The sequence below is a fragment of the Rhinoderma darwinii genome, chromosome 2 (genome assembly GCF_050947455.1).
Source record: "Rhinoderma darwinii isolate aRhiDar2 chromosome 2, aRhiDar2.hap1, whole genome shotgun sequence".
Classification (NCBI taxonomy): domain Eukaryota; kingdom Metazoa; phylum Chordata; class Amphibia; order Anura; family Rhinodermatidae; genus Rhinoderma; species Rhinoderma darwinii.
This window is the reverse complement of record NC_134688.1, coordinates 291088953-291114889: the sequence shown is the minus strand read 5'-3', so window position 1 is coordinate 291114889 and position 25937 is coordinate 291088953. Positions and strand designations below refer to the sequence as shown.

General features: G+C 42.4%; 1 protein-coding gene across 3 annotated transcripts; it reads left to right on the top strand.

Moving 5' to 3' along the window:
• The first annotated feature begins 283 nt into the window (after positions 1-283).
• On the top strand, positions 284-24889 carry DHDDS (dehydrodolichyl diphosphate synthase subunit). 3 transcript variants are annotated; one of them, XM_075850573.1, is made up of 9 exons: positions 284-371; positions 1645-1719; positions 1804-1920; positions 3479-3621; positions 9177-9293; positions 10371-10472; positions 11431-11545; positions 12301-12408; positions 24592-24889. In XM_075850573.1, exons 2-9 carry the CDS (start codon positions 1657-1659, stop codon positions 24823-24825), a joined length of 999 nt encoding a protein of 332 aa, XP_075706688.1. In that variant the 5' UTR covers positions 284-371; positions 1645-1656; the 3' UTR covers positions 24826-24889. The 3 variants fall into 3 exon arrangements, with proteins under 3 accessions (XP_075706688.1, XP_075706689.1, XP_075706690.1); XM_075850574.1 differs by having other exon boundaries at positions 339-385; XM_075850575.1 differs by lacking the exon at positions 284-371 and adding an exon at positions 456-546.
• Positions 24890-25937: the final 1048 nt, after the last annotated feature.

Genomic DNA, 25937 nt, shown 5'->3' with positions numbered 1-25937 from the left:
CAGCGAAGTGCCTGGATATGCAGTCACTCTATAATTACGGCATGTCCCCTGAATATGTTATAAAAGTACATTCACACTAATTTGAATTATTATGCTTAGTAAATATTGCATTCCCACATTGTTGCTACAACACAAGTTTTGCCTAGTACACTTCACTTCCTGTCTAAAGTTATTACTAATAGCGACGCCGCATTCACCACAAAGTAGTTTACCACACCTCATCCTTCTGTGATTGGTCTGGACCCAAACTCCCGCTCAAAGCCAAACCAATCGCCTCGACTGTGTGACGTCATGAGGCGGCGACCTGCTGAGGTCAGTGTTGAGCGCGGCCTCGGCTGCCTGTGAATGCGGAAGTCTTTCATACATAGAAGGTAATGAGACTTGGGTAAGAGAGGTGGCTTGGCAGGTTGCATTAGACGTGTTTGATATAGAAAGTACATATGTCGCTTTCGCTATTGTGCAGTTTATGATATTCCTTCTCAAAGTAAATAAGTGACAACCTGTTGCTGCCCTACGTTGGAACTACAAATCCCAGCGTAGCCGCCGGTATGTCATGCGAAGGGCATCGAGATAGATGTATTTAACACACGTTATGTGTCTCATTTAGGGCTTTATTTTTGGCGTGCAGTTGTGTCTCTGCTGTGCCCTGTGGATTTGTGTGTGAGGTTCAGATATAGTATATGTTATGTGTCCCTATCTGCTGCACGCTTTGCTTATTTGTATGGCACTTGTCCAGCTCTGCAATAATAGTTTGTGTTTGACCATACCGCCCAACTTTCAAGTATCACAGAGGGACAACGGATGCAGCGCGTGCCAATTTTTTTTCTTTTAAGCCATGCCCCTAATCCCGCCCATACACACCCAATTCAGCCCACACAGTATCATGCTCCCATAGTGCCTCCCACACAGTATAATGCCAAATAGCTGACCCCACACAGTATAATGTCCCCTTAGCTGCCCCTTGTGCCAGGGCCCTTGTAGATAGTGACACTGCCCATGTACATATCGCCAGTGTCCCCTGTATATAGTGCCACAAACCCCTTGAAGATAGCGCCCCCCCCCCCCCTGTAGATAGCGCCATTGAGACTGCCTCTAGGAGCGGAATCCCCAGCCAGAGCATAGGCTGGGGATTCCGCTCCTAGAGGCAAACCCTGATGTCACTGTCCATATATGGGCATTGACGTCAGTGGCTACTCCTTAAGCGGAATCCCCAATGCCGACTCTGGCTGGGGATTCCGCTCCAGGAGGAGCCAGTGATGTCAATGTCCATATATGGACAGTGACCTCAGGGGTTTCCTCTAAGAGCGAAATCCCCGGCCAGATCATCGGCAACGGGGATTTTGCTCAAGGAGTAGCCACTAATTCTGAACCCGGAAACCATCGGCTCCCTGCTTCAGAATTAGTTCAGAGCAGAGGGAGCTTCTGCGCTCGCCGAGGAACACCTATGTGTCCATCACATGACCAGGACTGGAAGTAAACAAAAAAGGTTCTTATTGAAGGACAGCAAGCAGAGATCTTGAAAACCGTGAGGATTATAGTGTATATGAAAGTTGTATAACTTTTCATTTTCAATAAATAACATTTATTTTCTGAAACAATGTACATGGAAGCTTTACTATTCAAAGCATACTTTTTATCTTTTAGATTTGTTCCATCATGTCTTGGATTCGTGACAAGGAGCTGTCACTGCTTGAACGCTTATGTGCAAATGTCCTTAAGGTAGGCAGGCCATTCCTCTGCATATATTTGTATGCCAGCAATGCCAAATTCGTCTTGACAGTATTTCTCTACTTTTTAAAACAGGTTGGCCCAATGCCCAAGCACGTGGCATTTATTATGGATGGGAACCGAAGATATGCTCAAAAATGTCATGTGGAGAGGCAAGAGGGCCATTCGCAGGGATTTGAAAAGCTTGCAGAGGTCAGAGGTTGCTAATAATAAGCCTGTTAGATTTGTAGTGCCTAGGCACGGCATAGTTTGATGCACTCTTGCTATGTATACAAGCTGGCATGTACCTGGATTATCCACTATTAAAAATTAATTGCCTATCCTGAGGATAGGCCATCAATAACGGATTGCTTGTGGTCCGACTCCCGGGAGCCCCGCTGATCAGCGTGTGCGCTCTCCTCTTCAGCTCTTGCACTGTCCGTAGCAGAGACACGCCCCCTTGCCAGTTCGGCAGACAAGTACAAGACTGTGTGATCTCTCGCAAGAGATCAGTCTTGTCCTTGTCTGCCGAGAGCTGAAGAGTGAGAGCGTGCACACGCTCTCCTTTCTCCAACTCTTGCTGTGATACTGTCTGTAGCTGATTGGACAGCGTCACAGCGATCTTACACGCCCCCTTGCCAAAAAACGCCCCATTGACAGTTCAGGGAGTTATTTAAATATCGGGCGCCAAATATAACGGCACCGATATCTAAATAACGGAGGAAGGGAGAACATTTTTTTAAAGTGCCCCAGGGTTTGTGCAGCCCTGCCCATTACATGCTGCACTCAGCTGCAGGTGAAAGGTTCTCTTTAAAAACTTTTCCAAAAAACGCCTGGATTCAGAGGCTGTTTTCTCCTGAAACTAGCCTTGTTTTTTTTCATTATGAACATGTCCTTTGTGAGCCTGCCCTAACGCTAAAAGGAGAAAAATCAAAACTTTTGGGCTTTATTTTCACATGTTTTTTTGAACCATAAGGCTGGGTTCACATGGAGTTTTTTGCAGGAGGAAAATCTGGAATTTTGAGGCAGATTTTCCTCTGCCTGCACGCCGATTTTGGCGACGTTTTTCACCCACGACCATTGAGCGCAGCGGTCATAAAACGCCACGAAATACGCTTTCTCGGCCTCCGAGGCGTAAACGCCCGAAGATAGGGCATGTCCCTTCTTTTTTCCTGCAAGACTGTTTTTCTGCTCACGGGAAAAAAAAAACAATGGGAGGCATTTTCGGCTGTTTTTTGGCGCGTTTTGCAGCGCGTTTTCCGCGTCAAACTTGTAAAAAAAACTGTGTGTGAACCCAGCCTAAAGAGTATTGGATACAAAAGAGAGAAGTCTTTACTTTAAACTTTTCATTCTTTTTGTATCCATTCGTGGCTTTCGCTAAGAAAGGTAAAAAAATGCATGTGTGAATCCGTTCTTCAGTAAGCTTATTTTGTTAGACCTCATGCATACAGTAGTGGTTTTGCTGGCGCAAAACCACAGATCCGTTGCGGGTCCATTGCAAAAATACCTTTGTTGTGTGTCATCAGGATTCACGGATGCACAACAACAAAAAAATTATTTCACCAGTTTTTAGTGAACCCACAAATCCAGATCGTAACGTTTTTGCAGCCTGGATTTATTGGTGCATGGGACCATAGGAATGAATGAATGTGTCCACAATTTATCAGAAAGAAATATGGATAAATTGCGGATTCAAATGCACGGTCATTTGCATATAAGGCCTTAGAAATAAACTTTTTTTTTTTTTCCTCTCTCCCCTTCCTCTCTGTAGACCTTGCGTTGGTGTTTAAACCTTGGAATTTGTGAGGTGACAGTGTATGCTTTTAGCATTGAGAATTTCAAGCGTTCTAAGGAAGAGGTGGACGGCCTCATGGAACTGGCTCGCCAGAAGTTCACGCGTCTGCTTGAAGAGAAGTAAGGATTTAAATTTACACTAACTTTCAAACAACTTATTACAATTTTTTGTATATCAGATATAGCTCAACGTTGTAATTTTCTTACTGTTAAAATGTAGTTGTTTTATCCATGCAAATTCTGTGTGAAGGTACTGCCACTAGGTGTCTCCCTTCCTGTAATCTATCAATCCCGTGTTGTCAAGCAAAATCCCTTCCTAGGTACAGAGCAGAAAGTTGGGGTGTGTCTTTTCACTTTCTGCCTGTAGAAGTCTATGCAGAGGGGAGGGGGAACAGGAGGAGGGAACAGGAGAAGTGAAAGAGACACAAACATGCTGCCTATACAAGTCTATGGAGGGGGGAACAGGAGCAGATGACATGAAAAAAAACACAGACAGCATCCTGGTAAGTTATGTCAACCCAGTTCTGTATTCTCAGCTACACTGCTCATTACTGTTATATAATCTCCTCCACGTTGCTGCAGTTTTTATATATGTGATCGAGATAGGAGAGCAGCAGTCTCCGCTTACATATGTGCAGTGTATAGAAGAAATGATAGCAGTTAGTCTCCGCCCACCAGATCAGAGACATCTGAGAATTAGAGAGAGAGCCTGCCGAGGGGAAAACTGCCAAAGGCCTTGTTCACACAGTGCAAATATGCTGCAGATTTTGTATGCTCTCTTTTTTCTTTTTTTTTTTTTTTTAAGGCCAAAACAAGACTTGGAACCAGGGGAGCAGACCTATATAGTCTCTTTATTCTCCGGTATTCACCAGGTATTATTCCTGGTATTTGTCTTAAACGCATGCAAATCTGCTCTGTGTGAACAAAGCCAAATAATGTAGAAGACAAGTCATATAATGGTCAGAAATAGTGTTATTTATGTACACAGATATGACTGCTTATTCTGAAAAGTTAGGTACGCTTTAAGGATGTTAACTGTTTAAAAAAATAAAATAACAGGCCAAAAATGATTAATTGCCACTTGACTTTTTCTGTAGTTGCCCTTTACAGCCGCAGCTACAGCTTGCTGTACTGGTACGCCTGTACTGGTCAGAGTGCCACATAGTCAAACTTCATCACTCCCAAGGCCACAATAAAACTAAAAAACTGTGACACATTGGTGCATCGCTCATTACAGGTGCAGATACAGTTATCCGTCTTCTAACGAGCCAAGCACCTGTTTGTCCATCACATGACCAGCCTCCACTTTTGGGACTGCTATCAATGGGAAAAAAAGCAGATCCTTTCACAATAGCATGCATGCGCGGGGGCCTCGCTATCTTGTCGTCTCTGTTCTACAACTTTGGGGACCCCTATTCTCCCTATATATGTGGATCCCTGGGATGGTACTCTAACCTATCAGATACTTATGGCACCCCTTTAAAGAGACAGCCTGTGTAATACTGACTCACTGTGTTATGCTTAAAGGGAATGTGTTGCCAGCAAAACATGATTTTTTTTTTTTTTTTTTTTTTTTTTTAATTAAACATTTAGTGTGTAGGTGATTAAACATTGTTCACATTTTTTTATTTTTTTTTCACGAGTCAGGAAATATTATAAATTAGATTCTAATTTATAATATTTCCCATTGCTGGTCACTAGATGGAGCTATTCCCAAAATTGCAGCATAGCATGTGGTAAAGCAACCACATTGCTTTTTGCTGCAAAATTGGGAAAAAAGCACTCGCTCTGAGAATCCCCCCCCCCCTCCTTTTTCCTGGCTAGTGCCGGGATAAACGAGGGGATTGAACGGTCTAACCTCCTACACTGTGTGTCGCCATTTTTTGAGCTAACACACAGTGTAGTAGGTTTACATACAGTAGTAAACACACACAAACACGAACATACATAGAAATCTCTTACCTGCTCCTGCCGCCGCGGCTCCCTCCGGCCCGTACGCTCCGTCTGCTGCCGGTCCAAGTGCACAAGTCCGGAAGCTGCGACCGGAAGTAGTAATCTTACTGTCCGGCCGCGACTTCCGGTCCACAGGAAAATGGCGCCGGACGGCGCGCATTTCAAATTGGACTGTGTGGGAGCGGCGCATGCGCAGTTCCCACACAGACGGCGTACACAGAAGTGGATGGGACGGGACCCGTTCGCAGTCCCTATGGGACTGTGGCTGCCGTATTCCATGTCTGTATGTGTCGTTAATCGACACATACAGAAATGGACAAAAAAATGGCAGCCCCCATAGGGAAGAAAAAGTGTAAAAATAAGAAAAAGTAACACACAAACACACAAATTAATCCAAACGTTTTTAATAAAGCACTAACATCTTTAACATATTAAAAAAAAAATTGTGATGACACTGTTCCTTTAAGGAGGTGCTGCATGACACTGGGGAATCACAGCATACCAAAGAGAGTAGCAGTCAGTCCCCCCATAACAGTGCCATACCGTGTGTGTGTGTGTGGGGGGGGGGGGGGCACTATTAGTACTTACATGTCAATACTCCTATCAGAGGGCGCTCAGACTTGCGCTGATATCTATGATCATATGAGCGTACAGTTGGGGTAGCTGCTCCTCCTTGCCAGTGTTTAGCATACAGTAACATCAGATATCGGCGGCCATGGGTCACATGTTATACAGGCAGCAGGTAAGAGCAGTTCTGGAGAGTGGCTGGCCTGGATGTCTGTGTGTACTGAAGCCATTGTCTAGCAAAAGCCTGTTTAACCTTTTGCCCGTACTAATGTAATTGGGTCCCACTTTACTGAGGCTTACATGAGATGTTTTTATATTTTTTTTTTTTTTTTTATCTTTGTAGCAAAAAAATAACTTATGTAAATACATCCTTGGGAATATTGCCTGTTGTATGTTCCCTCACTTTTTATTCAGTCTCTAGCTTGTTACCAGCAGTGGTTACCCTATAGCCTAACCCATTAGTGACCACCAATGTGCTTTTTAACGGCGGTCACTAACGGGCATTAGGCTAGGCTGTCGCCTTTTCACGGCGGCCTAGTCTACGTCCTGCACGAGAGTCTCGTGCAGGCTGGAGTGGATGCTCGGCTGTCTGACAGCCGGGCTCCTGCTCTAACAGTAGCAATTTAAGTTTTCTTCGATGGCGACCATTTAACCCCTTAGAAGACGTGGCCAATAGAGACTGTGGTATCTAAGTGGTTTACAGAGGTAATATCATAAACAAAACGTCTCACAGGACAATTAGATAGTGGGCTACGCGATACGTGATTCGGATTACCACCTCCCAAGTAACGAATAGAAACTACAGAATATCATATACTAGTCCTTCTCAATGAATTAGAATATCGTCAAAAAGTTTATTTAATTCCATAATTTTTAATTCAAAAGGTGGAACTCCTATATTCTATAGATTCATTACACAAAGAGTGATCTAATTCCAGCATTTTTTTCTTTTAATGTTGAAGATTATGGCTAACATTGACTCTGGACTTGATATAACAGTCTTCCGCTGCAGATTTTCGGCATGAAAATCTGCATTAAATCATCTGCATCTACAGGGGACGTTACATGTAAATATTATCACATATGTAAATTGTTTGACATTTCTACATGTCTAGACTTAGGAGCCCAAGGTTCTCCAGTGATGGTTTTTTTTTTTAACGGCGTTTAAAATAACTCCGCTTAGTCATGGCTACCATGGATCATGGATTTTGTCTTTTTCAGTGGACATAAAGGACATGTACCTGCATGCCCATCATTTCCCCGCCCTTTCAGCGCTTCCTTCGTTTTGGTGTTCTTACCAATAGGAGTTTGTCGTTTCACCAAGAGCCTGTCAGTGTTAATGGTTCTTCTTAGCTCCAGGAGGGTTTCAGTGATCACCCTAGCTAGCTCTCTGGATACCCTGGCCCGATTCAGCTGGATTATCAACCACTCAAAGTCCTGTCTGACTCCTTGTCGAAGGATTGCCGTCCTGGGAATTGAGTTTGACACCCACTTGGCTCGGGTGTTACTACTTTCAGAGGAATTGTTCACCCTCCAACAGAGAGTATGCATTCTACTGAAGGAAGCCCCACCTCTCTCTGCTACTGCATTAGGGGGTTTTGGCCACCATGTTGGCTTCCAGCAATGCCATTCTGTTTGCCCAGTTTCATACCAGTCCGCTTCAAAGGTGGAATTGCTCTCCAGATTACCTGGAACGTGGAATCCAATTTCCCTTGACAGTATGATGGTCCTTCAACTAGTGGATCTTCTACCCAACGATCCTTTTCAGGTTGTTTTCCCGCTTCACTGGCAGGTCCTCTCCATTGTTGGGAAGGTGCCATCCGGGAACCTCACATCGCAAGTCTTCCCATCAATATGTTTCAATTGAGGGCGATATTCTTTTGTCTCAGTTAATGGATGACTTTTCCGAATCTAGACAGACAATGTCACGCAGAGTTCAGCAGCAATTCAGAGGCTGCAAAGATTCTGGAGTGGGCGGAACACTATGTTCCTGCTCTCTTGGTAGTTCACATCCCAGGGGTTAACAAAGGATCCCGATGTTTGCACGGTTGACGATCTGGTGTCTTCATGGGACCAATTTATCTGATTTAACTTTAATCCTACTCTGCCTCTTCTTCCCAATCTCCTCAGAAGGATCAAGGCCGTAACTTTGGACAGCATCGTTGTTTGTATGCAGACGTGGTGCCTCTGCTGGCCAACGTTCCCTGGCTTGTTGGAGCGGGTAATCCACACCATGTTGTAGGCTAGGAAGCCTTCATTTTCCTGCATTTACAATCGCACCTGCACTGGTGTGAGTATCTGCACCTTCCTCTCTTCCCCCCCCCCCCCCCCCCCCCCCCATTTGCCCCCTTCTCCCACTTAGGATCTGACCTTTGTTCTCTCTATGCTACAGTGCGTTATGGCTCAGTGAAAACCTCTATGCGAGATCTCATTACGTGTCACCGCCTGGAAGGTGTTTTTTTTTCGTGTCCGTGACCTCTATCCAGAGGGTTCCTGAGCGGACAGCCCTGTCCTGTCATTCGCCGTATTTAACTCTCGACCAGGATGAGACCGTTCTGCATGCTGTGCCTTGTTTTTCTTTCAGTCTGGTATTCTATAGTTATGCCATCTGTCTTCCTGTCTCTGGTGCATGCTAAGGAACACTGTCCCCCAATGAGACGAACAAGAAAAGGGGATTTTTTTTTTTTGTTTTTTTTTTTGAGGACTCCCTGTAAAATCCTATTCTTGTTCAGTCCATTGGGGACTCCCACCCTTTGTTTTTCACCGTTCATAAGGTTGTCCGTTGGACAAAGTTTCTTATCTGGTTCTGATATTTTACCTTGCGTTCTGCTTGTGTCCAGACCTGAATGCGCTCAATGCCTGTAGGAGGGACCAACACTTCTCTTTTTTTTTTTTTTTTTTTTTTTTAAATTTGTAATGTAACGCCTCCTTGTGTAAAACGGCACATACCCATGGTCTGTGCCCCCCTCCCCCAATGGACTGGACGAAAAAAAGATATTACGGTGGGCATTCAAAAAATCCCCTTTTCTGTCTGTATGTGATTGTGCGTTTTTCTAGCAATACTAACAATTAAACAATCAACTTTATTTCAGTTTTTGCAGACACTAAGGGGAGTGCTAAATTATATTTTACATTTCAACTAATGTTCTCTGCAGGGATAAGCTACAGAAGCATGAAGTTTGCATACGAGTGATTGGTGACCTGACTTTGCTTCCTCTAGACATCCAGAAGCTTATTGCACAGGCAGTCCTGGAAACCAAGGGTTACTCGAAGTAAGTGTTTAAGCAAAATGGGTAATTTTATTTTGTTCTAGTATTTTCTGTTTTAAAATTACATTATTTTTTTTATTCAGATTTTTATTAGCAGGACAGTTCTTTATTCCCTACAAGTAAGGTTCATATTTAATGCTGCAAACAGATATCTTAAAAATAATAAGGAACTGATATTGGAGGCAGCGCTTAGCTTTTGCATCCAACTCTAATGATTTGAATGGGGAATTCTGTCTCTCTGAATCGGCGAATGGGGTGTGAGGATCCTATGTTAGCGAAAATGGTCATCACTCTAGACACTAATGTAAGTTTTGAGTTGGATTCTAGGATAAACTTTTGCGGGTTGTGCTTTATTTAAGAAGTATCAAAGGGGAGAGAATAGACATGGACCGCACATCCACTGTATAGTATGATCAATGCGGCTAGGCAAAATATTTAAATATGAACGAGAGGTTCTTTTGTAACATTTTGATCAAATTGTATGCAAGCCCACTTGCCACTTCACGGCGACCTCTAAAAGTGGGTCCCTACTCTAGCGGTTGCAGCACCGCATGGCGGCTACCGCCACCGCAGCACCGCTCCTGCAGAGGGAGCAACCCAGGGGCCCAAAAGCACCCATGCCTTCAGACCGTGCCAAGCCTCCTTGGCTCTGGGCCACGTCCCCCCACAAGTGCAGCACTACAGCAACAGACAGCACCACAACATGTGAACAGATGGAATGATCTCACCTTGCCATGCGCCCCCAGTGGCCGACAGAGTACAAGCAGGAGCAGGAACACTTATGAGGTCATTCCTAAATTAAAATCAGCTGGGCCAAAAGTGTGGAGTGCTGGTACCAAGTGAAACAAAACAACAGAGGGGATAGACTCTGTATCATATCAAAGGGGAGAGAATAGACATGGACCGCACATCCACTATATACTATGATCAATGCGGCTAGGCAAAATATTAAAATATGAACGAGAGGTTCTTTGTAACATTTATTTAAGAAGTGCCTAGCTAAGAGAAATTGAATCCACATATTAAAATGATATTTAATTCTATTATTCCATTTTAATTTACCTTTTTTTTTTTTTTAAGGTGTTTTCTAAATGTTTGCTTTGCTTACACATCCCGACATGAGATCAGCAATGCAGTTCGAGAGGTAGCTTGGGGAGTTCAAAAAGGTCTTATACATCCCAGGTATCTCTTATTATTATGATTATTATTTTTTTCCCATTTCGTGTGTGTGTCAAAAGATTAGAAATCAGCACTGCAATTTCTGAAAATGGCTGCAAAATCCTACCAGAACCACCGACTCTTTATCCTCCAGTAGCAAAAATATCAAAGGGTGCATATGGGTGATTAAAAGAGCCCCATAAATGTTTCATTATGATTCATCTTTGCACATAGAAAATTAATAATATATGTAATTTACATCAATTATGCTAATCGCATCTTTTGAAATAAATCTTATCCCCGAAGTATCTGAAATTTTACCAATGTTTGCATACAGTTGCCACGGGTCACGTCCTGCTGTAGTTCCTACTTTACAGGGTGAGCATATGCAGGTGCGATTTGTTCATTCTTTGTGGGCAATTCAGCTTTACAATACCGCGCATACGAACTTGCTCATCCTGATAGTATAAGGTGGGCATGTGCAGTAGTCTTCAGCGCCAATGGCTCTCATTCCCCGAGGATGTGCCAAACTGTTTTTGTTTCCTATTTTTCTCACGCTGCCGCTGACTCTCCAGTAGGAGTAATAGATCCGTCGCATACGTGCGGGCAGTGCACAGGGGTGGGCTCGGCAGCTCTAGAAGTCGCAAGTTAACTTCTGGGAACGATCGATTTCAGAAGGGAAACAGCGATCACGTGGGAAACTGAGTTGGACTGCTCACTTTATTCACTTTGTGCCATTAAGAGGGCAAAGTAACCGGGGATCGGACTAAGAGTTAACAAAAAGCATGTAAGTGCTTTATTGATATGTGTTAATGATTTATTAAGGTACGTGGGGTTTGGAAAAAACTTCCTATTGTGGGAAAACCCCTTTAAATCTTTGACCACCATTTTCACGTTTACAGCTAGATGTAAAACTATTAAAAAAAATTATTAGTTAATAACTATGTTATTTTGTACTGATCTCCAAGTCTTTATTTCTTAGTGATGTATCTGAGAATCTTCTGGACCAATGTTTGTACACCTCAAATTCCCCTGATCCTGACCTTCTTATCCGTACTTCTGGGGAAGTCCGACTCAGTGACTTTCTTCTATGGCAGGTAAGAAGTTGCTCCAAAAGGGGTTTTCCCACCATAGACAGTATATGCTAGTTAGGTGTCCCAGCTCCGGGACACCCACATTTTAAGAGTACTGGAGTCAGCTGGCCCCCAGTCAGCCTGGTGAGCAGCCCCTCCCCCTCAGTCTCGCTCTATATATGCTGCGATCAGCATTGATTGCGGCATATAATGGGTTAAACGACCAGAATCAGAAGTGTGTCACAGCCGTTGCCGTGCTCCTGATTGCAAGGGCACAATAACCATGCCCACGCGATCAACATGGGATATATGCTGGTCATAATACAGCTACTTCATATTAAATCAAAAGGAGAATAGGAATGACTGAAACACCATACATTACAAAATGTATTCAATGTAAATGCAATAATGCATACAATATAAAAAATGCATAGAGACAAAAACAAACAACCTCATGTGGCCACATGATACAGCTACTGCCTGTCGCAAGAGGTTAGTGCCGTTGCAAAGATGTCTTACTGACACGTGCCCTAGACAGCCAATCACTGGCTGCATCAGTCAGGTGTCGACTTTACAACTGTAGCCAGTCACTGTTGTGGCGCTGTAATCCAAGCCAGCTGCAAATTGATGTCCCCGTGCTCCGCTCTCATTCAGTAGAAAAAAACACTAGTTATTGGAATACTAGAAAATGTACCACAGGGCAATGGTTACAGCACACAGAAGAAAAATTTAATTCAAAGGAAAATAATAATCATTTCCTCTTTTTAATCTTCTCTCAGACTTCACATGCCTGCTTGGTATTCCAGTCAGTCTTGTGGCCAGAGTATACCTTTTGGAACCTGTGTGAAGCTGTTCTGCGCTATCAGTACAATTACAGTGCAATCCAGGTTCGTACATTGTTCTATTGCCTACACATATATCTTTAATACATTAAAAGGTTTACTTGTACACATTGATTAGCTCATTTATCAACTTTGCTGCATAGATTGGGACAGACTGAGCAGAGTTATCTATTTATCATTAGAATGTGGACAAGTTCAGCTTTATTGTACTGCTGGAGGCTTAGATCAGGTAAGATAGTAACACTATACATGTAGAGAATGATATATAGAGAATTATATATATCTCTTCCCTTGCAACTCGCTGGTCTCTGGGCCCGGGACCTGTACTCATCACTTTAATACTTAAAGAGGCTCTGTCACCAGATTTTGCAACCCCTATCTGCTATTGCAGCAGATAGGCGCTGCAATGTAGATTACAGTAACATTTTTATTTTTAAAAAACGAGCATTTTTGGCCAAGTTATGACCATTTTTGTAGTTATGCAAATGAGGCTTGCAAAAGTCCAAGTGGGTGTGTTTAAAAGTAAAAGTCCAAGTGGGCGTGTATTATGTGCGTACATCAGGGCGTTTTTAATACTTTTACTAGCTGGGCGCTCTGAAGAGAAGTAACATCCTCTTCTCTTCAGAACGCCCAGCTTCTGACAGTGCAGATCTGTGACGTCACTCACAGGTCCTGCATCGTGACGGCCACATCGGCACCAGAGGCTACAGTTGATTCTGCAGCAGCATCAGCATTTGCAGGTAAGTCGATCTTACCTGCAAACGCTGATGCTGCTGCAGAATCAACTGTAGCCTCTGGTGCCGATGTGGCCGTCACGATGCAGGACCTGTGAGTGACGTCACAGATCTGCACTGTCAGAAGCTGGGCGTTCTGAAGAGAAGAGGATGTTACTTCTCTTCAGAGCGCCCAGCTAGTAAAAGTATTTAAAAACGCCCCGATGTACGCACATAATACACGCCCACTTGGACTTTTAAACACACCCACTTGGACTTTTGCAAGCCTCATTTGCATAACTACAAAAATGGTCATAACTTGGCCAAAAATGCTCGTTTTTTAAAAATAAAAATGTTACTGTAATCTACATTGCAGCGCCTATCTGCTGCAATAGCAGATAGGGGTTGCAAAATCTGGTGACAGAGCCTCTTTAAAGAGGCTCTGTCACCACATAAGTGCCCTATCTCCTACATAAGGAGATGGGCGCTGTAATGTAGGTGACAGCAGTGTTTTTTATTTAGAAAAACGATCTATTTACCACTTTATTAGCGTTTTTATCTTTATGCTAATTAGTTTCTTAATGCCCAAGTGGGCGTGTTTTTACTTTAGACCAAGTGGGCGTTGTACAGAGGAGTGTACGACGCTGACTAATCAGCGTCATACACTTCTCTCCATTCATTTAGTCAGTGCATAGTGACACTGCGTTGTTCACTATGTGCTGTCTTATACTGACACATTAACGTTACTGAAGTGTCCTGACAGTGAATAGACATCATCTCCAGCCAGGACACGATGTCTATTCACAATCCCGACACTTCGGTAACGTTTGTGTGGGACTTACAGCAGAGCAAGCGTAATCTCGCGAGATCATGCTGTAAATGACAGGTTACAGCGAGATTACGCTTGCTCTGCTAGAAGTCCCACACAAACGTTACCGAGGTGTCGGGATTGGGAATAGACATCCCATCCTGGCTGGAGGTGATGTCTATTCACTGTCAGGACACTTCAGTAAAGTTAATGTGTCAGTATAAGACAGCACATAGTGAACAACGTAGTGTCACTGTGCGCTGTGTAAATGAATGGAGAGAAGTGTATGACGCTGATTGGTCAGCGTCATACACTCCTCTGTACAACGCCCACTTGGTCTAAGTACAAAAATACGCCCAGTTAGGCATTAAGAAACTAATTAGCATAAAGCTAAAATCGCTCGGAACGTGGTAAAAATAGATAGTTTTTCTAAATAAAAAACACTGCTGTCACCTATATTATAGCGCCCATCTCCTTATGTAGGAGATACGGCACTTATGTGGTGACAGAGCCTCATTAATTATTCTGACTTTTCTCTCTCAATTCCAATTCATTTTTTCCGACACACACACGCGCGCGCGCAGCATAAGGATGTCCAGGTTTGACGGTAATTAGCATCCTCTAGTCTAAGGGCCTTTTTACACCGGCCAATTATCAGGAAAACGAGCGTTCACAGAACGCTTGTTCCCGATAATTGCCCTGTGTAAACAGGGCAACGATCGGCCAATGAATGAGCAACCACTTGTACATTGGATGATTGTATCGTTTTAAATGCCGAAACTATTATCGTTGTCGTCAGTACATCTCCCTGTTTAAACAGGGAAACGTGCAGCCCACATGATAGAATTGTATGGGGAAGAGTAATCTGAGTAACGAGCGCTCGTCCCCATACTAGCTCCTTGTGAAAGGAGCAAACGAGCGCCAATGAACGAGCTGTCTCATTGATCGGCGCCATGTAAGACCAACCTAAGTGCCGTAAGCTGTACCTAAACCAGTAAGATGCTGATTATGGCACCAGGACCAGAGGCTGTTCGTTACAGTAAGATCAGGACACTCGATGCAGCAGAAATACGGCAATTATCAGGAGAACATAAATATACGGCAGCTCTGCAGACTGACGCTTCTAGCTGCCGTATATATTTAAGTGAAGCAGTTGAAATGGGGTTAATACATCTCTACCAATTTCTTTCTACAGCTAATGAAACTAAAATTAAATATATGATATTTTCCCTTTTAATCCGTTAGTGACCACCAATACGTCTTTTCACGGCGATAACTAACAGGCCTTCGGCTAGGCCGCCACCTTTTCACGGCAGGCTAGTCTAAGTCCTGCACGGGTGTCCTGAGCAGGCCAAGGTGAGTGCTCGGCTGTCTAATGACAGTCAGGCTCCTGCTCCAACGGTAGCATTCGAAGTTTCCTTCTATCGTGACCGTTTAACCCCTTTCAGGGGGAGGGGGCTCCCTCTGTCTCCAATCGGCGGACCGCAAATGCAGTCGCGAGCCTCTGATGGGTTGCCATTGCAGCCGGGGCCTAACAAAGGCACCTAGGCCTGCCATGGCTATGCCTATTAGCTTGTGTCAAAGGCATGGCCTGATAGATTGCCTGTCCGTTTTACACTGACAGGCAATAATGCTTTGGTATACTTTTATACCAATGCATTATATAGGCGAAATATTGCATAGTGAAGTAGCCTAGTGGGATTAAAAAGAATATTCATCATTTTTATTTTACATTAACTCATAAAGGTGCACAGTAAAAAAAACATATATTTTTTTTCCAATAAAAAGTGGATTTATTTGGTAAGCGTAAAAAAGAAATAAAAATACACATATATGCTATTGCCTCAATCATAATGACATGAACAATAAAGACAACATGTAATTTAAACCGAAGGATGAACGCCGCAAAAAAAATGGTTGCTATAGCTGCCTTGGCGCCATCTTTGTACACCTATTAAGCCTTTCCTCTGGCAGAGCTTAATTGATGCCTGTCAGAATCACGATATACTGCAATACATGTATTGTAGTATATCGTGCAAGCGATCTAACGATCGCTGGTTGAAGTCCCCTAGGGGGACTAATAAAAAAAGTAAAAATGAGTTAAATAAAGTTGCTTTTTTTTGTGTAAAAAAAAAATAAATAATAAAATATTAAGTTAAAAAAAAACATTTTCCCCCTAGAGCCTAGTAAAAAAAATAAACATAATTGGTATCGCTGTGTCCGTAAAAGTCTGAACTATTACAATATATAATTATTTAAGCCGCACGGCGAACACCGTAAAAAAAAAAAAAAATTGTAAACGCCAGAATCTCTATGTTTTTGGTCACCTAATCTCCCACAAAAAATGAAATAAAAAGTGATCAGAATGTCGCATGTACACCAAAATGGTATTATTAAAAACTACAGTTTATCCCGCAAAAAATAAGCCCTCATACCACTTAATAGACGGAAAAGTAAAAAAAGTTATGGCTCTCGGAATTTGGCGACACAAAATAAATTTTCTTTTTTACACTTACTACTTTTACAAGTAAAAACCTAAAATATAGAAAAAACGATATATATATTTGGTATCGCCGTAATCGTATTGACCCACAGAATAAAGTTAACATGTTTTTTAGTTGCACCGTGAATTCCGTAAAAACAGTGCGCAAAAAAACCATGGAGGAATCTGTTTTTTCATTTTCTACCCCACAAATAATTTTTCTCCCGTTTCCTAGTACATTATGGCAAAATAAATGGTGCTACGACAAACTACAACTCGTCCCTCAAAAATCAAGCCCTCATAGTACTATATAGACGGAAAAATAAAGACGTTATGGCTCTTGGAAGGTGGGGAGGAAAAAACGAAAATGAAAATCTGAAAAAGGGCTGCGGCGGGAAGGGGTTAAAAACCAGCTGTGCTGGTTTTCTCAGGGTTGTAGGTGTGCTTTATTTCAGGGCTGCTACTTGCTGAATTTGTTATGAGTTCGGCCGAGATGTCCCGTGCTGACCCATTCAGAGCTCCTAGCCTGGTAAGAATGTGGTTATATATATATATATATATATATATATATATATATATATATATTTTTTTTTTTTATATAACCCGCTCCCTCTGAAAAGTCTCAATATTTTATTGAAAATATCATATATGTTTATTTTTTCAGGGAGGTAAAGAGGGAATTCAAAAGGTCCGACTTAGTAAGTAGTGTGGAATTTGTAAGAAATCACTTCCTACCGCCCATAAGAAAGCCTTATGCCAAAGATGTTTGGAGAAGGTTGTAAGTGAGGAATCTCCATCCCTTCTACAAAATATAAGTATGATACAGGAAGAGGTGTATACAGCATTGTCTCAGGGCCGCCCACCGTCTCCCATGCCTTCCACTTCTAGATCTATCCCACAGGAGATGTCAGACTCTCTGATATTCATCAGGAAGAGGGTGAATTAGTTTCCGACCTTTATTTTTGGACACAGATCAACTTCTCAAAGCAATCCGGGCCAGTTTGAAGATAGAGGATATACAGGATGCATTCTGTACAGGATCAAATGTTTGAGGGACTGGACTCTAAGAGGAGACGTGTTTCCCAGTCCACAAAAATATTAAGAAATTGATTAAAGAAAGAGTGGACAGACCTTGAGAAAAGGCTATTTATTCCCAGAAACTTCAAGTGTAAGTACCCATTCACGGATGAAGATTCAGAGAAATGGTATAAAACCCCCAAAATTGATGCCCCGGTAGCGAGAATTTCAAAACGCACTTCCCTACCATTTGAGGACATGGGATTATTAAAGGACCCTATGGATCAAAAGGCTGAGGGTATCCTTAAACGAACATGGGAGGCCAGTACAGCAGCTCCAAACCAAGTATTGCTGCGACATGTACGCCAAGATCTTTAAAGATTTGGATGGAGCAACTAGTAGATCATCTAAGATCCAAAACTCCAGAGACCAGATTTTAGCCTCCATGCCAGTACTTCAGAGGGCCGTGGATTTAATTTCTGATGCATTGGCCGATTCTGTCAGACTTAATGCTAGAACAGCCGCCCTCTCCAATTCTGACAGAAGAGCTATCTGGCTCCGTTCCTGGGCAGGAGACACCGCGTCCAAATCTAGGTTGTGTTCCATAGCCTGTGAGGGTGATAGATTATTTGGCTCTTGGCTAGACGACCTCCTGGAGAAAGCCTCGGACAGGAAAAAGGGGTTTCCTTCTGAAACCTGTTTCTTCCGAGAAAGACTGCCCTTTCAGAACCAGAGGAGAAACCCTCGGGAGGTTAAGAAAAGAGATGGTAATCCAAGATGGCAAAAACAGTGGGGTTTAATGCCAACGCTGGAGAAGGCCCCTCCAGAAATACTCAATGATGCCAGGGAGTTTGTGGGAGGCAGTTTAAAATTCTTCTCCCATACATGGTCAGGGATTTCTTCAAGTTCATGGATATTAAATATTGTATCTCAGGCTTATCAACTGGAGTTAAGTTCTCTTCCCCCAAAGAATTTTGTATTAACACAGATATTAAGCCCCTTTTCTCGTCCGCAGCAGTTGGAGAGAGAAATGGAAATCCTCCTGCAGAAACAGGTGGTGATTCCAGTCCAGACTTCACAGCACAACCAAGGTTATTATTCCCCTTTATTTCTAGTCCCCAAGTCAAATGGGAGATCCAGAGTGATAATAAACCTGAAGTGTCTAAACGTACACATCCAGTACAAGAAGTTCAAGATGGAGACGATTACTTCCACCATCAATCTGTCCAGACCCTTTTGCTTCATGGCCTCAATAGATCTACATGATGCTTACGTCCATTTACAAATACATCCAGACTCACAAAGATTCCTGAGATTCGCAGTAACATTAAAGGGGAAGGTTCATCATTTTCAGTTCCAGGCCCTGCCATTTGGCCTTTCGTCCGTTCCCAGGATCTTCACCAAGATTATGACGGAGGTCACGGCTTATCTTCATCAGAAAGAGATATTAATCATCCCTTACTTGGACGATCTATTAATATCAGCAGAATCCCATCTAAGATTAAGTGGCCATCTAAAGACGACGCAACAGCTTTTGTCATCCCTGGGCTGGTTGATCAATCTAGAGAAATCAGACCTGACACCAGAGCAATCAAATGTATTTCTAGGGATTCTCTTGGATTCTCCGGTCCAAACTTAATTTCTTCCGAGAGAGATGCGCTACTCCAGATGGTCACTTTCTTCATTTATCGAACATCTGCTTCTTTAAGAGAGATGTCAGTGTTGGGGTTACTAACCTCTTCCATTCCAGCAGTTAGATGGGCCCAGGTGCACTTGAGAATTCTCCAGCAGAGAAGGAGGATTCCTTTTCAGGTTAAAACACTCTCTGATGTGGTGGACACAAGAAAGAACTTTATCAAGAGGTATCCCGTGGTCACAGAGGTACCCAGTAGTCATAACTACAGATTCCAGTCAATCCGGATGGGGAGCCCATTCAGGTCAAAACATGGATCATGGAACCTCTCTTTCAAGAGCTTCATCAAACTTAAGAGAACTAATTGCGGTCTGGGAAGCTCTGAAAGCCTTAAAGTCTACTAAAGGGCAAAGACATCCAGATGTTTTAAGACCATCTCTCTACGGTAGCCTACCTGAACAAACCAGGAGGAACGAGAAGCCGGCTCCTTTGTCGGGTACCAGAACAAATCTTCATTTGGGCCGAGCAAAATGTTCTATCTCTAACAGCTATACATCTAAGAGGAACAGAAAATCAGGTAGTAGACTACCTGAGCAGACAGACCTTGTTTCCAGGGGAGTGGTGTCTAAATCTGCAGATAATTCAAAAACCTTATAAGAAGATAGGGACAGCCGGATATAGATCTGTTCGCAGACAGGAAAAACAGGGAGGTAATGAAGTTTTTCTCTGTCCTACAAGGACAATCCGTCAGGAGTAGATGCCCTGTCTCAAACCTAGAGGGGTAAACTCCTATATGCCTTTTCTCCATTCCCTCTCATCCCCAGGGTACTGAAGGTGTTGGAGGAGAAAGCAAGGGTTATTCTAATAGCCCCATATTGGCCCAAGAGGTCATGGTTTCCGCTATTACTGAGGATGTCTCAAAAAGCCCCCTGGCATCTATCTCCCAGGCACGACTTGCTGTTCCCGGGACCAATCCTTCATCCAGATGTGAACCAACTTCATCTTACAGCTTGGATGTTGAACGGAACATGTTGATGGAGAAGGGCCTTTCAAAAAAAGTGGTAGATACATTATTGAAGAGCAGGAAAAAGGTCACCTCCAAGATTTACCACCGGGTTTGGAGAACATTCCCCTCCTTCCTGAAGCGAACCTCTTCAACGTATTCTTTTCTCCAAGCCAAGATATCCACTATCCTGGATTTACTTCATTCAGGTCTCGACTTGGGCTCAAGAACCAGTACCTTGAAAGTCCATACTGCAGCTCTCCGTGCCTTCCTGGATTAGAGGCTAGTGTCCCATCCATGGGTTAAGAGATTCTTCAGAGCAACTTCTCGTATGGCGGCTCCAATTGTTTCCAGAGTCCGTCCTTGGGATCTGAATTTAGCACTGACGGCACTTACCAGAGATCCTTTTGAACCAATTCCGGATGCTTCCTTGAAATTCCTAACCTTGAAGACCATTTTCTTCTAGCGATAACATCTGCTTGCAGAATTGGAGAAATACAATCCTTCTCATCCTCTCCTCCCCATTTAAACATCCTGGAAGATAGGAACATTCTAAAGCCCTTACCAGCTTTTCTTCCAAAGGTCATGTCCAAATTTCATTGTCAGAAAGATATCCCTTCCTTCATTCTGCTCTTCCCCTAAGAATAAAAAGGAGGTGGAAATGTATACTTTGGATGTCACAAGATGTATCCTCACGTATCTAGACAGAACAAAAGCTTTCAGATGTCAGGAGCAATTGTTGATTCCGTTCCGTGGCAAAAACGGAGGTCACCAGGCAAGCAAGATTTCTATTTCAAGATGAATCAAGGAAGCGATCTCCCATTCCTACAAGGTCATGGAGAAGTCTCCTCCTTTGCTGCTTAAAGCTCGTTCAACCAGAGCTGTTTCTACCTCCTGGGCTAAGAAGGCTTCTGCTTCAATCGAGCAGATCTGTAGAGCTGTGACATGGTCTAGTCCAAATACTTTTTTCAAATACTATAGATTGGATGTAATGTCCAACCAAGACCTTGGCTTTGGCGGTAAAGTTTTACAGGCCATTGTCGTCGAACCCCTAGAAAAAAATTGTTAATCCTGCTGGTGGTGCTGTCGGGCTTTTTCCCCACCCTTTTCCATAAATTTATTTGAAGAATATTAAAATTCTTTAGCGTGTATGTTATCAAGCCTCAGGTCTTAACTGCAGAGGGTAAGGAGGAAGGGGAATTGAAACTGCTTCCTGTTTCCTGTCCCTTTGGAGGTGGGGAATGCCTCCTGGTGGTGCTGTCATGGAGGTTAAAGGAAAATCAAATTACCAGTAAGTAGTAGTAATTATTTTTTTTCAATGCCCCCCAAAAAAGTAATCATAGTTTATCAAGTCTCATGTACCAATGAAAACTACGTCTTGTCCCCCCAAAAAATTAGCCCACATATCGCCAGATTGATGGAAAAATAAAAAAAAGTTATGGCTCTTGGAAAGCGATAATGCAATAACAAATGATTTTCGTTCAAAAGTGTTTTTATTGTGCAAAAGTAGTAAAACCTAAAAAGCCCCTATGTATGTGGTAAAAAATTATGTTTCCAAAAATGGTGGCATTAAAAAATACAACTAATCCCACAAAAAACAAGTCCTCATACAGCTATGTCGACTGAAAAAGAAAAAGTCTTACCTCTTTGAATGAGACGATGGAAAAACAGAAAAACTTGCTTGGTCATTATGGCCTAACTCAGGCTTGTCACTAAGTGGTTAAATCAATTAACAAATATATCTGTCATACATGATGTGTAAATACATTTCCACGTGACTTCACTCTAAGGCCTCATGCAAATGGCCGTTTTTGGTCTGATATACGGATCGCATGTCAGCCACATTTCCCTGACCGGACACCATTCATGGAGCCAGGCTCCTAGCATCATAGTTATGTATAACACTAGGTGTCCCTGACTCCCCGTGGGAATACTGTCATGTACTGTTTCAGTATGGGACAGTATTCCCACAGGGAGGCAGGGACAGCTAGCGTAATACAAAACTATGATGCTAGGAGCCTGGCTCCCTGAACTGTGTTCAGTCCAGGAAATGCGGCCCACGTGCGGTCCGTATATCACAGGCCGAATACGGCCATTTGCATGAGGTCTAAGACCTCTTTCACATGGCAGTATTTTGGTCATTATCTTGCATCAGTAATTGAAAGCCAAAATTAGAAGTGGAATCTACACTGAGCAAAGTATGATGCAAAGATTTTTAACTCTTCCATGTTTTGCATCCACTCTCTAATTTTGGCTTCCAAATGCTGATTTAAAATACTTCCATGTGAAAGAAGCCTATTCCAATCTTTTAGTTACAAGCTTTGCCACAAGTCCACATTAAATCCACACAAAATCCACTGCAATTTTGCAACATAAGTTATGCCACAGATTTGAAAATTCTGCAGCATGCCCTGAATTCCACACAGGTTTCTTTCCACTATATGTGTATGGGGTTCTCAAAACCCTATTCACATGTGTCGTATTCTAATTATTCTGAAAGTGGCTTAACACACTCTTCAAACCAAGAGTGCCACAAGGAGTTATCGGTATTGAGCAGGCATCGAATATAAATATCATATACACATGAACAATTATTAAAAAAGTATAAGCTTTGTTTCTGTTTGTCTTTTTCCGGAAATCAATGTATCGGATGATGGGCTCCATAGAATGTCTGAGCGCATACTCCGATACATCGGATTTCCGGAAAAAGCCGAGCAGAAACTAAGCTGCTGAGCACTCACACGAGCGCGTCAGCTGCTCAGTTTTAGCGATTGGTGGGGGTCTCCGTGCTCGGACCCCCACCAATGAAAACCTCTGACGTGTCAGAACTTTGTTAAATGTTTAGCTACAGTTTAACCAGGACTGAGCTCTCACACGTACTACACTTTTTTGTGAGAATTTTGTCTAAATAAATTCATAAACCCTTGTAGGTGGGGAGGCAAAATAATTCTTATTAGATACAAGCCCTACACCCACTAATGCCTCAACATCCACGCTATACTAGTTCTCATATTTACTTTTATTAACCAACATTGTGTTGTAACTAGATTTATTGAACTCCGTAATTTTAAACATTAAAAACCCGGTCATTTAGCCTGCATACTTGGTATAAGATTCTAGTGTATTCCAGTATCCAGTACGGGATGAATGTCAATATGATATACAATTGGATGGTTGACAGTGCCACTGCAGTCCGCTCTGTCACTTCCTATTAGCAGGCCAGGCGACCGCTGTTTAAAATTTACAAAACAAAGCCACCTCTGTCTTGACATGAACCGGTGTCCTTAAGGGTATTAGGCCTATAAGTATGCAGGCTAAATAAACTGCGTTTTTAATATTTAATTTCTGAATTCGGTAAGTTTATTTACACCACCATGTTTGTTAATAAAAGTTAAATTTTAGAATTTATGTGGTGTGGATTTTGAGGCAGTAGTAGCCCTACGGCTAGTATCTTAATTAAAATTCTGTCTGTCAACATTCATAAATATGTTGTGCCAACTGCAAAAGGTTTGGCGTTTTAGGATAGTGGGTAGAACCAAGTCAACCATTCCCTCTGCCACTAATGCTGACTATACATCCAAATCTGCTTTCATATAGCACATATACATTAAAGGGAAGGTGTCACAAATTTTTTTTTTCTTTTATATAATATTGCTTTTAGTATGTCATTAAAATAAATTTTATTTATTTGTGTTGTACTTTTTAACTTTTTTTCTTTCTTTTACTCCTCTATGGGGGCTGCCATTTTTTTTTTTCCTTCATCTCTGTATGTGTCGATTAATGACACATACAGAGATGGAATACGGCACATACATCCCCATAGAGAATGCGAACGAGTGCCGTTCCATTCACTATAGCGTACGCCGTCTGTGTGGGAACGGCGCATGCGCCGCTCCCATACAGACTAAAAGGAAGGTCTTTAGTAGAGCGACATCCGGCGGCATTTTCATGTGGACCGGAAGCTGCGGCCGGACAGTAAGATGGCGACTTCTGGCCGCGGCTTCCGGCCATATGTTGAAGGCAGCGCAGACGCAAGGACTAGGAGCGGCAGGGCGGAGGCGGCAGCAGGAGCAGGTAAGTTATGTTTGTGTGTGTGTGTGTGTGTATGTATGTTAGTGTTACAGTGGTCATCAGACAGTATATCTAATCCTCCTACACTGTGCATTCGCTCAGAAAATGGTGGCACACAGTGTAGGAGGTTTGAACATTCAACCCCCTCCTTTCTCCTGGCACTAGCCAGGATAAAGGAGGGGGGATTATTTGAGGACACTAGAGAGAGAGTGTGTCTATTCCAAATTTGCAGCACAAAGCAATGAGGTTGCTTTACCACATGCCAATGCTGCAATTTTGGGAATTGCTCCCTCTAGTGACCAGCACATGGAATTGTTATAAATTAGAATCTAATTTATAATATTTCCTGACTTGTGAAAAAATTAAAACAATGTGTAATCATTTATATACTAACTGTTTAACTGAAAAAAAAAATGTCTAGCGACACATTCCCTTTTTAAAGTGTGGAGTTGTTTACTGGTTTCTGAGTGATTACTGAGGATTTTTTTTTCTTACCCACAGAAATCCAGAGAGCTGTACAATCTAGAGCGATCTAGACTTCAAAATGAAACTGACCAGACCTGGGTACAAAAGAATATGTGCCATGTAGAGCACAGTCATGGAGAAGAGACGACAAATGTTTTTCAGAGGCTAATGCTTCAGTGCCGGACAGAAAGAGAACAGAGGACACAAAACTTTTTAATGGCACTGGAGAGGAAAAGAGACGATTTTCTAGAATCACTCTGCACAAATTAAATGGAAATATTGATTGTTCTTGAACATAGTATCACAAGTTCTTGTTAAAGTATTACAAATGTCATGTTCTGGTGATTTCTGTAATCATGCCTAGGTGAATCAACCTACGTAAATGGATTAGGATTTGTCTGACCAGTTAGTCTTCAACACATGGCATGTTGATTATACTTCGGGACCGAAGGGGAGAAATGTACTGTGACATTTAATACTAAATGTCTTTAGAGCACATCAATGTGATCTTTAGTAGTGGTCTCCAATCTGTGATTCTCCAGCTTTTGCAAAGCTTCCAGCGTTACTTACTGCATGTGTCTATCCAGGACATGCTGTGTTGTTGTCATTTTTGAAGAGCCAAGGATTGGAGACCATTGCCTTAAAAAAAAAAAAATTTTTTTTATTCCTGGAGGCATCTCACTTTCTTCCTCCTCAGACTTCAGATGAGAGTACTCGAAATCTGGGAGGTAATTTTTTAGCAACACAAAACCTTCCTGTTCTGTCTGCAGTGAGGAGTCAGCGCATGCCTATAGCACAGCCAAAATTGGCATGAAGAACTGTTAGACCCGTTTTCTCTGTTGTATTTTTTTTCGCAAGGAAGTTTGCGGGGCTTAGACAATATGTTGCAGACTCATAAGTAGTTTTTACTTTAATTCTCCAAAAATAAATCATTCATACATAATACAATGCAGACATGTAGATTATTGCAGTCCATAGATTCCATACACTGGAAAGATGCTATAAACAAAGAAATATTAGTTGTAATGTGTTTTACTTGTAGCCTTTACTGCCAAGAAACAGTTAACGGTTTTTAATTCCAAGGGACTAACTTGTTCTAATTCAAATAATTTATAAATATTGAATGAATGTATTTTTATAGTGTGTGTTTGTATATACAGTATATCGACCTAAGTATTGGAATACCTATGCTTTACACCTACAGGAGCTTTTATGACCTCTCCTTATAAATCCATAGACATTAATATGGAGTTGGTTCCCCCTTTGCAGCTATAACAGCTTCCACTCTTCTGGGAAGGCCTTCTGCAAGATTTTGGATAGTCTGTGGGAATTTTTGCACAGTCATCCAGAAGAGCATTTGTGAGGTCAGACACTGATGTTGG